Source organism: Montipora capricornis, chromosome 2 (assembly GCF_036669925.1).
Source record: "Montipora capricornis isolate CH-2021 chromosome 2, ASM3666992v2, whole genome shotgun sequence".
In the NCBI taxonomy this organism is placed as follows: Eukaryota; Metazoa; Cnidaria; class Anthozoa; order Scleractinia; family Acroporidae; genus Montipora; species Montipora capricornis.
The window spans coordinates 58,769,591-58,781,324 of record NC_090884.1 but is presented as its reverse complement, the minus strand read 5'-3'; the positions used below and the strand labels follow the sequence as shown (position 1 = coordinate 58,781,324).

Below are 11,734 nucleotides of genomic sequence, written 5' to 3'. Positions count from 1 at the left end.
AATTGTTGGTAAGTTGTACAAGAACTCTGCAACTACAAATACTGTTTACCCTCTGGGGTAGAAAAATTCTTTTAGAAGCAACTGTATTGAAAATAATAATTTATCTTGATTTTCCATTCTGTCTATCTTTCATTATCACCCATTCTCCATTGCAATCCATGGGGGTGAGTGTGGTGTCAAGGGATGGATGGTGCATGTTCTCTGCATAGAATATGAGCTTTCCCAATCAAGGTCATTTTCAGGAATTGCTGAATGTCAAATAATGTTCCCAGCTATCCTGCAAACATGTGCATACTGGTACATCCTGTTTTTGATGACTACTTCTTCTTCTTCTTTTCTTTTATTGTTATCCTTCTTATTATATAATTATTACTATTATTTTTAATACTGGTACTCTTTTAACACTTTTAAACACAGGGAAGACTGGATGCAATAGACCTGCAGAAAGCAGTGGAGTATGTATTGTCGTGTATGAATTTTGATGGAGGCTTTGGATGTCGGCCAGGGTCAGAATCACACTCAGGACAGGTATCCATTTTGATACAATAATAGTGTAATGATGTTGTTCTTATAAATCAACAAAGAAATGTATGACCTAATTGGGTAAAAGGCCGAGAGCTCTAAACTAGACTTGAAAAGCCTGGTTTTTATTAGCGATGCAAGCACAAGACTAGAACAAAGGTAAGTAGCTTATGCTAGTGAAAATGATGGCACAGTCGGTTAGTGCGCGGCCTTGGTGCAAGAGGTCCTGAGTTCGATTCACGGATCTCGCATCCTTGTTCCGACTTCTTTCCTTTCCGTGTAGCTAAGTAGCTTTAATTAAATACCTGTAAAACGAAGCACTGATGGAGCACCCTCAGGTTTGTCAGTTGAATTTCTAAATACTTTACTTTTTTTTTGATATAAGCATCACAATTAACCACAGCATCTGCCATTTTGTTCAAATGCTCACGTGTGGGGAAGCTGGAACGAGCGCTTCAATTGGCCAGACGTAGCAAATTTACTTGTGCTTATGCTGCGTTTTGTTTTCACCCGATGCAAGTGAAAGCAAGCATAAGCGCAAGCACAAGGAAAAGGAAACATTTTGATCCTTGTGCTTGAGGTTATGCTTGTGTCAACCCCGTTTTAACGGTGAAATAAGTGCTCTTGCGCTTGTGCTTGCATCGCTAGTGAAAACCAGGCTTAACTGAATTTAGTGGTTCAGATTAAGACTGCATCTGAGTAACAGGCAAAATTATTGCCTACTGAGAGGACTGAAATAAATTAAAGGTGAGATTCTCACCAGAGGTGCCCTTTTGTAACACCTGTAAATTGATGAAAAGATGTAGTTGACAATGTTTCTATGGGGATACTCACCAAAATAATTCCAAATTCTCCTAATTGAGTCAAACTAATTACCAGCAGATGATTAGTTTTGGTACTCTGTGACTGAGCTACAGAAGACTATTGAAAGCAAGGTCATATTAGAATGCCACCAGATAATCGACCATGCACCGTAAAGAAGTTTGAGAGCAATTTTCTCTTCTGTGGTCAATTTTTATGGGTAATCAAATGGTGATGAGTGAAATTAGGGATTAATTTCACACACGTTTGGTCCAAAATCAAATAATTTCCCAAGCCTTTAGGGGAGGGAAATAATTTGAGTGTGATTACAGACCTAGTTGATCAACACAAAGTCCTCTTACCAATTAATAAAAGCCATGTCATGAAAGAAAGGGAAATTTTGCATTAATAACTTCTTAATAACTGAGAGTGAGGTCGTTACAGCAAAATCTCAAACTGGGGTCAATTTTTATGGGTTTGAGATTTTGCTGTAATGACCGAACGGTCGAGGTTACCAAGTTGTTTATTATATGGCTAACAGAATGGCTACAAATAAGAAAAAACTAATTTGCATAATCTATAATCGGCCCATGGGCATTACGGGAGAATAATGCCCAGGCGCTTAGCTGCTCTTATCCAATGGCAGCATGTGTTATATCTGCCAGAAACACTAGCCATGTAATAAAAGACTGACAAAGGTGGAGTAAATTGTTTAATATCGCTCTGAACGAAAGAAAGAAAGAAAGAAAGCCCCAATGTAGGAGTCTGTACACTGTTTCTATGGTGATCTAAACCGAGGTTGTGATTGGTTGATTTAACGTAGAACTTTAAATGCGTTTAGTGGATTTAAACTACAACTTTGAAAGTGATTGGCTTATTGAATTGTCTGGTGACAAACTGTCCGATAACAACTTGGCAAGTGAATTAGTGGAAAATTGGAGTTTTTTAAAGCCAATCACAATCGAGGAAATTGTAATTTTTATGATTAACCATGATGTCAACCCAGTTGATAAACCCATTTCAGTGTTTTACTCTCCCACCGAGGGAACTGTACACCCCTTTATCTATACTGCATTGTGCGTTTGGTCCCAGTTTTAAAGGGTTGCATAGCTCATGAACAATAGAATGGATAAAAATAGCATAAGTCAGCAGGCCGCGGTTGTTCAAACGATGGATAGCGCTGTCTACCGGATAAATCACTATCTAGTGGATAAGTCATAGCGAAACTACCGTCCCGTACGAAACCAATGGGCCATTTCCGAGTTCATGTCTGCCTCCTCTTCAAAGCGATTCTGAGTGCGAAGTTTTTCTTATGAAAATTAGTTTTCATTCATAGAGCTGGTTTCAATCAGTGTCGTAAAACCAAAACCAAAGTAATTACTTTGGCCAATCAAAAAGGACGGAGACAATCCAGTAAACCAATCAAAACTCGAAGTAATTACACGTATGTAGCCGACACAAAGCGCGGGAAAATGTGCACGCGCAAGCCACGATTGGTTTTGGTTTCACTTCTGATTGGCTTAAAAAATGTCGCGAGAACTTTGAACCAATCAACGAGTGAAGTAATGCAAAACCAAAGTAATTCGCTAATTACTTTCGACACTCAATTGAAAACTGCTCAATGTAAAGTGAACTAATTACCATCACAAAAACTTTGCTCTTAGACTCACTTTGAAGAAGGGGCAGACATGAACTTGGAAATGGGCTATTGCACTTACCCAACAGACCTCTTTCATAATGGCGGCCAAATAAAATATTCTTATGTTTTAATGCTAATAATAAGCCTTTCTAGCCTCCCTACGACGAGCCATTTTCAAAAGAATATTTGTTTCAAAATGAGGCCAGTAGGTCTGATTAAAATAAATACAAAAGAATGTAACGTGGTCTATGGATAGTAATTTATCCGGTGGATAGCGCTATCCGGCTATTGTGTGAACAACTGGGGCCAGATGTACAAACCTTTCTTCACTTTTCTCTGATAAAGAACTGATACTGACTTAAAAAGGTAAAAGAGAATTATTCTTGGTTTGCACTCACGTGATTAGACGTCCATGTTGGTGCACAAAGCAAAAGCAAAATGTCGCTCGCGTTTTGCATGATGATAGGGCCAAATTCCCAAAAGACTTTTTCACTGTAAGCCAGTTCGGAGTTCCAAAAAGACTCGTGCGCGCGTCGGGATAAAATCAAGCATATATTAAAAATACAATAGATTTTGGAAGCAAATTTCTGCAAACAATTTCCATAAGAAAATATGCTTCTTTTTATCCCGTCGCGCGCACGTATTTTTGTGAAACTCCGAACTGGCTTATTGTTCAGTACACCAACATGGCGGCGAATGACGTCTGGTGCAAGCCAAGGATTATAGCTTCCAAAATGAGCGACTCACACCTGATTAATTTTTTTCGTTTTTTCTTACCTCTTTTTCTGTCAAGATCTATTGTTGTTTAGGTGCTCTAGCAATTGCAGATTCTCTGCATTTTGTGAACGCTGATATGTTAGGGTGGTGGCTCTGTGAGAGACAGCTTCCATCAGGGGGATTAAATGGTGAGAAATCGCAAGATTTTCTGTTGAACTTTGTATTGAACCTTCTATTGGACAAAAAGAGAAACGAGTTCTATTCCGTTCAACAAGTTGCCACTAGTTGAGCAGAGTTAAGCAATCGTTTTTCAGTTTTAAGGAAGTGGTGACGCACGGTTCAACTTTTTTCTTTACATAATGAGGAATTTAAGATCTACGACTTTGCACCATCATAAGTCTTTCGCGATTATTCCATCAAGTTCTCGGCGTATAATGTGTGCGAAGTACGGTGCGGTGCGGTTTCAGAGAAAGGTTTACACTTGCCAGTATGCTCAAGTTGTCGTCAAAACCTCAAATTTGGTGATTTCACATCAAGACTAATCGTTGTTATGCAGCGTACTGCAAAAATATGTACTAAAAGCCGTGCTGACGTGCTGCACGAGTATTTTTCCCTTTCAAGCAATTATATTATCAATCTCGTTCCCAGAGCTTGCGTTCCCCTTATCCAGCGAACGAGAAACGGAGTAGTATCCTTGGTGCTGACCAAAAGGATCGTAGCCTTTGGGAACGAGATTGTTTTAGAAAACAGTCCTAAGAAAATACGCGCGCTGATTGGTTAAAAATCGTGTTTCTATAAGTCGATGGAGACACAGAGGTAGCGCGAGCTGTTGACGTAGTGCTGGCGCGAGCAAAGAGAATTTACATTTTGATAATTAGAGTTAACAGGTTGTTTTCCTTTTTCTTGTCGCGTTGTTTTCTAAAAGAAATGGAAAACGTACTCCGTGTTTCTATGGAGTTATAGAAACACGAGTGAAAGTTTGGGAGAACTCGAAAAAGCTGCGGAAACACTCGCCTGCGGCTCGTGTTCCCACAGCATTTCTCGTTTTCCCAAACTTTCACTCGTGTTTCTATAACTCGATAGAAACACGGTACATGTTTTCTATTCTTAAATATTATTGTTTTGTGAGTTTTGTGGCGTTGTCGTTGGTGTAGCCGTTGTCGTTTACAGACGAGTTCACGCTCTTGAGTGCATCATGGGTAATCATGGCAAGATGGAGAGAAATTCACAGGTTTGTTTGGAAGTTAAATACGATGAAAAGTATTCGTGATGTACAATTTTGGGTTTTCTTAATTTTCCAAAACATAAGATATGCGCTCAAAGGTGCGGCAGAATGAAGTTGGAGAGAATGGCTATTGTAGAAATTATTTTATTAAACAAAGTTTCTGCCATGTATTTGCTGTAATTCCAAAGGCACAAAATTACAGAGAATGTATGGCGAGAAAAAAAGCAATATTTAGGAATTCCAAAGAATAGATACCAAGTCCAGTTCATCACAGTTGTGAACTTGAACTTATTTGTTTTTGTTTATGAAGGAGATTTCAAGTCTAAAAAGTTGCAAAGAGTTATGTACAATCAATTTTGCTTTGAATTTCCCCCCTTGTTGCTCTGATTACCCATGATGCACTCAAGAACGTGAACTGGTCCATTAAAGTTCCTAAAGTTGTTCCTTGTGTTACTTACTGAGATCGAAATGAATCATTCACTTATACAGGCCGGCCAGAAAAGCTTCCGGATGTTTGTTATTCCTGGTGGGTCCTTGCGTCTCTCAAGATTCTTGGAAAAATACATTGGATTGATAAAGTAAGCGTCTGAATCCCATTCATACTTCCTCGTGAATTCTTACTCTCTTGCACAACGAGGTAGATTTTTTCAGCAACGCGAGTGAATCTAAAGCGATAGGAGGTTTTACAATAATAATTGTTTCAAACGCAGAAATGGGTCCCACGATTTTGTTTGACTTGTAAATTGCTTTGTTAGAGCGAGTTTCAATCGTGTCGTAAAACCAAAACCAAAGTAAATAGTTTGGCCAATCAAAAAGGACGGAGACAATCCAGTAAACCAATCAAAACTCGAAGTAATTATACACGTAGCCGACAGGAAGCGCGGGAAATTGTGCGCGCGCGAGCTACGATTGGTTTTGGTTTCACTTCTGATTGGTTGAAAAAGTGGCGCGAGAACCTTGAACCAATCACTGAGTGAAGTAATGCAACCAATTGAAAAACGCTCTAAGATTTCCAAAGCCGTAACTAACATACGGTAATCCGGAGGTCGTGGGTTCGATTCCCACCCGAGTCAGAGATTTTTCTCTGTCCTTGGGTGTTACGTAAGAAGTTCCTGATGCTGTGGATCAGCGAAGGTTCTTCATCCATCACATGCACACAGTAGCGATGGCCTCACTTGAGTTCTTACCATATAAAATATATTTATATAAAGCCTATGCAAACGTAAAGTGAGATAAAGAGGTGTGTATCATATTGCTTTCTGATTTTTTTCCTCCTTCTTTTTAGGAGAAGCTGAAGAGCTACATTCTTGCTTGCCAAGATGAAGAAACAGGTGGATTTGCTGACAGACCTGGTGATATGGTAAAGTAGTTCACAGTCTTCAACTTTTCCGTACAAAGAGATAAGTAGTCGTTTAAAGAGGTTTGTTGTTTCCTTTCTGGATTTGAAACTCTCACTTTAAATCTGACGTTTACTGCTTCCGAGAGGCGTTTATAGCAATGATGATTTCCAGGCCCCAAAAGCATGTAGCCTGGATCTTTGTGCCATCTTGTGATCTCTTGTTGCGCATTTCACCGCTTGTTATACATTTAACTCACTATCTTGCAACTGATAGGCTAAGAAAACACATTTATTTTTGTGAATCATACAACTTGCATATACATAATTCTCAACAGTTATGTCCCAGTTGTTCAAACACCGGATAACTTTATCCAGTGGATAAGAGATTCTCTCCAGGGTATAAAGTATACTCCATGTTAAGTCATTCGTCAAGGGTATTGTTAACATCTTTACTTAGTTGTGCTAAGAGAGTGCATATTCCGACATGGTTATGCCAGTGAGCAACTGTTGAAATATTTGCACAGATTGAAACAATCGAATACTGACTTGTCCACTGGATAAAGTTAGTTAAATCCTTTGAACAACTGAGCCTGTATGTTAAGTGTGCTTTGAATTATTGGCCAAGAGCACCAAAAATAATTTTCAGCCGAGCCAGCTCTTAAAGCGCTTGCACAATGGAAGAATTATTGAATTCGGTTCTTGTATTATCCGAAAAGTCATCGTATCAAAACGTGAAGTCCACTTTCCTTGATCTTGGATATCAGATGAATCTCATCCAGTAATTGTTTATTATTGCCTCATAAAAGTGCATATATAGAGCGAGTTTCAATTGAGTGTCGTAAAACCAAAACCAAAGTAATTACTTTGGCCAATCAAAAAGGACGGAGACAATCCAGTAAACTAATCAAAAGTCGAAATAATTACACGTAGCCGACACAAAGCGCGGGAAAATGTGCACGCGTGAGCCACGATTGGTTTTGGTTTCACTTTTGATTGGTTGAAAAAGTGGCGCGAGAACTTTGAACCAATCTCTGAGTGAAGTAATCATAAACCAAAGCAATTCGCTAATTACATGTACTTTCGAGACTCAATTGAAAATTGCTCTATAAAAGTGCAAATATATTCGTCTACGTATGGTATTGTCTTTGGTAGGTGGATCCATTTCACACGCTCTTTGGCTTGGCTGGCTTATCTCTCCTTGGATCATCCGAAGTAAAACCAGTTAATCCGGTATATTGCTTGCCTGAAGAGACAATAGACGGCTTACGAATTCGACCAGAACTTCTTGGATGAGTCGATATTGTGGACGTGACGAGGATATCGTTAAGTTACTTGTTCAAGTGCCCTAAAACTCAATGCATTTGTTTATGGATTGACACGTCACTTCAAGAAGCCCATCATAGTGGCATGCGCGAAAAGTCTTTTTCATCCTCACGAGTTGTGTCATATCTTACTCTCGCCTATCTTCCTTTTTCGGTGCCGGGATGTTTTCGTTAATGACGGTGGTTGGAGGTTCTCTTATTGTTACAAAAACATGTCATCTATAATTCTGGAAAAACCATAGTAAGAGAAATCTGTAGTCATCCAACGAAATGTTGTAGGATTATTGGCTCGTCGTAATGACGATTAGCCTATTGTCTTAAAAAGAGTAACTGAATATTAAATGCATTGTGGGGTGATTTATGAACAAAGTACAGAATTCCATATCAGTCGAAAATAGAAAGAAAGCAAGAGCAAAGAGAAAACCCTTTATCTTATTGAAGAAGGTCATCTCTAGAAATTTATGGAGTTAAAGTGATTGCCTGAAACCAATGTCTGTTAGAATCTCGTTTTTTCCTGTTTGCAACAGCGTATTCTGATTTGGCTTCAAACCTCGCTATAACGTCAGTTTTTGCGCGATTTCCCCTTGTTTTAATGTTCATTTTAGCCCATTATTTTAGCATGGTTCGGAATTACTGTATTTCTTTACAAATTTTGAGAAAAGAAGATTGAAAAAAATTAGTTCCTGTAGGAAGTATCCTCAATAAAAGTATTTATGAAATCAGTACATGGTAAACCCGATATGTAGGCTTTTATCCTTTTGTCAGTCCGAGCATAAAGTTGGAAATTAGTTTGTTGCCAGCTGCTAAAAGTTACCCAACGAGATTTGAACACCGATGTTGAAACGGTACCCTCCCCCTCCTACCCTTTGACCGTTCTTAAAGATGTTGAATCGAAGTTGAATCGATGTTGAATGAGTTTAAAAGCTTTAACGACCATTCAACATTTTTATTATCGTCAATGGACGACTACGAGTACGAATTTTCCGTTCTAAGCACGCGCACTTCGAAAAATGTCGGCCTCCAAAACTTATGCGCGTGCTCTGTACGGAAAAAGCGTACTCCAATCTCAACCCTAGAACTCTTCTCTTTTGCGCACAAGAGCTCTGGAGAATCCTGATACAAAGTTTCTTCTCATTGGTTTTCGTGAAGAACAATGACAAGCGTCTCTGATTTGGTGCATTCATGTTAGCACGAGGAGTGAGCAGGCGCCGTAAGGTTCAAATAGCCAATTTTTGGCTATAAAAACCCTACGGCGCATGTTCTCCTACATAGGGTTGTTCAGGGCCTAGGGTCATGCGCAGGCATAAGATCCGAGGCTCTGGTGACGAGAATGTTTCGTACTCGTGGTCGTCCTCGACCTCCAATCTAAAGGTCCCTATTTGGTATGCGCGTGCGCACTAATCGGTCTCTCAGTGACGTCCAATGTCCGTATCCAAAGTAACAACCACGGCTGCAGTCTGGGACTAAATACCAAGTCTCTCATGGAGCTTTGTTGAATCAAATGTTGGTGATGTATTAAAAACCGTTTGCCCACCCCAGCAGTCAACATCGTTCAACAAAATCGAATGGGTGTTGAAACCCTTTGCCCGGGCAATTACACGAGGCTGTTAGAAACAGTTGATGGGTACCTACATGAGTGGAACTCTGGCCCTGGTCCATACAGGAGTGAATAATTGGTGTGTGTTGACTGACGAAAAATTTTTTACTACCATATACGACCTACTAAATTTAAAAGTTGGGGTCATTTATTCTTACAATAACTTAACCTGGATTGAGCCTGTGATCCAATCAAAACCTGGCCAGCGGTGGACTAAAAAACAGCTGATCTCGATGAGCTCTAAACTTGAGTCCTCGATATGGTCAAGTGAAACTGGTCAGCGGGTACCTCGTTTTGACAGGTGTCAAGTGACCACAACATGGATGTCTAATATCAAGGATGTACGCAGGCTAGCTGGATTATGGCCGCCTCGATGAGCTCTAAATTTGAGCCCGCGATATGGTCTCGTGATACTGATCATATTGGCATACATGGAACAGTGGACGGGCGTACATAAACAAATTTTCTCGAACAGATGGTTACCGTACTTTCTTACCCATGGTCGCGCGCCGCTCCGCTATTAACCCTGATTTCCCTCTGCTAGCGAGTACGGGCAAAGGGACCTCTATCATGGGTCGGAACTCACTTTGATCCATCCGCCGTCTTCAACCTTGCAAGGCAATCTTCAAACCGCATGCACCATGATATATTCGCTGTCTGACTTGAGGCCGCTATGTCCCGCGCATTCCTTTACGGTAATTCCGCTGTTGTAAAGTTGAACCACACAACATGAAGTATAACGTGAGAATCCGGTTTAAGATTTCGGTTAAGTAACCGCCACGCATGCTCAACACAGTAAGTTTCGACCAATGACAGAGGTCTCTTTTCCCGTACTCGTCAGCCAAGCGAACGCAAAAGAAAAGGAACCTCTGCTAGCAGGAAAAACCCTGACAAAGAAAACTACTCAATGCCAGGGGTGCAGCACAGTATATAATTTAGCACGGTATTCTGGACTCTCTCTCTCTGCTTGAGGACTGAGAATAAACCGATTTTATGTATGTAATTATTCTGAATAGTACTCAAGAATGAGATAAAACTTGCTTAAAAATTTATTGCTTTGTCTAGTTCGCAGGTAATCCACTTTTGTAATCTAAACGTTATAATTCAAATGGAACATAACATGGTTTAAAACCCCATCTAGCGGGTGGAAACAGTTGGCTATATACAAAGCCTTGTAATCGCGTAAATTTCAGTCAATTTTCCTCAACAACGTCAATTGACATTAAAACGCGATTTAGGTCATTCTCTACTTCCATATTAATTGAGTGTTAATATTAAATCCTTTTGATTTCTTATCAAAATCCAATTAATTGTTTATTAGACATGGAGAGATCTGACAAACGAAGCTTGTAAGTATTACTTCTTGCAGAATGTGCTAGATTTGGTTCAATAAGAACTCTCTAATTCAGAGCACGCGCAGTTAGAAATTCGTTAATGCGCGTGCTCAGTGTGCAATTCTTGTGCGTGCAATCGGACTCGCACTCCAATCGTGAGTTTCCCATCTTGGTCCCCTTGTTTTGAAAAATCGTTTGCAAGTCATCACTAAGCGAAGAATTGAAGCTCCAGCACGGCACAGCTGTTGAAGACCCACTCATAACATCTTGTAGAGTGATTCAAATAAACTGAGGAGTCCATGACGAGCGAAGGCGTTCGTTTCACATGAAAATTTTGTTTAAGACGAGCTTCTTTTCAAACCCGGCAAACATACTTCACGTGCAGGCTTGGTTCCATATGAGGCTATATGGTATTTTTCAACATGTTAAACGCTTTTAAAGTTCCTGAAAATGATATGGCTTCGATGGCGCGATGATTTTTTTAAATATGGCCTGTGCATTCCGGCACTTGGGGGGAAACTGCAAAATTTTTACATCGTTATATCATTTCAAATACAATAGGGCTATAATTAAAAACAAGTTTGTCCGCATTTCACGCATGAACTTGTGTTGGTATGCAGCTGTAAGTCAAAGAACAAGATCAGTCCACATCGTCTGAAAGGGAGACATTTCTTCATTCATAAATGAATCAAAAAATGGGCTTTTTTCCAGTGTCCCGAAACAGAGAGATCGAAGACTGTCTTAAAGATGACCAGTGAATATTAAAACTGGCATTCTTCTTTAACCCGTCTAAGAGGTCATGAAGAGCCGTGAGCCCATGAGATGAAGACAAGGCACAATATCGACTTGGCTTCTAGTATACTTGATAACAAGTTTTCAATTCCAATGAAGTTGTGCACTGAACTCAACTGGCACCTCTACTTGGCTAAATCGGGCCAGATGCCAGCTTTTTGACGAGAGTGCACCAACAAGTTATTAAGTGTCTCAAACATGCGGAGTAGATTTGGTGAAAACTCGTTCTTATAAGTTGTCCCTTGTTCTTCCAAGTCTGAAGGAGTCGGCGTCACTAAATGTCTGGTTCCTGGCTTCCTAGAGAGGTCGCACTTTTTGTCCCACGCACTTAAATGCGTTAATTAGTAAATCGGCTTATGGGCGACTGGACAGGTTTACTGCGATAACGTGCCAAATATGGATAAATCTTCAACAAAAGTCTAATTAGACAGCTCAGTGTAATTCGC

At 39.9% G+C, this 11,734-nt stretch overlaps 1 protein-coding gene across 1 annotated transcript in view; it reads left to right on the top strand.

Annotated features, from left to right (window-relative positions):
* The window catches only part of LOC138028824 (geranylgeranyl transferase type-2 subunit beta-like), a 13,279-nt gene extending 4,989 nt beyond the window's left edge, over positions 1-8,290 (top strand). The window contains exons 5-10 of the mRNA XM_068876451.1: positions 1-8; positions 418-528; positions 3,756-3,867; positions 5,394-5,482; positions 6,190-6,264; positions 7,396-8,290. The exon at positions 1-8 is cut by the window's left edge and continues 45 nt beyond it. Of these exons, the coding sequence (XP_068732552.1) occupies positions 1-8; positions 418-528; positions 3,756-3,867; positions 5,394-5,482; positions 6,190-6,264; positions 7,396-7,536 (536 nt within the window). The 3' untranslated portion in view covers positions 7,537-8,290. The remainder of the gene's footprint in view (positions 9-417; positions 529-3,755; positions 3,868-5,393; positions 5,483-6,189; positions 6,265-7,395) is intronic.
* Positions 8,291-11,734: the final 3,444 nt, after the last annotated feature.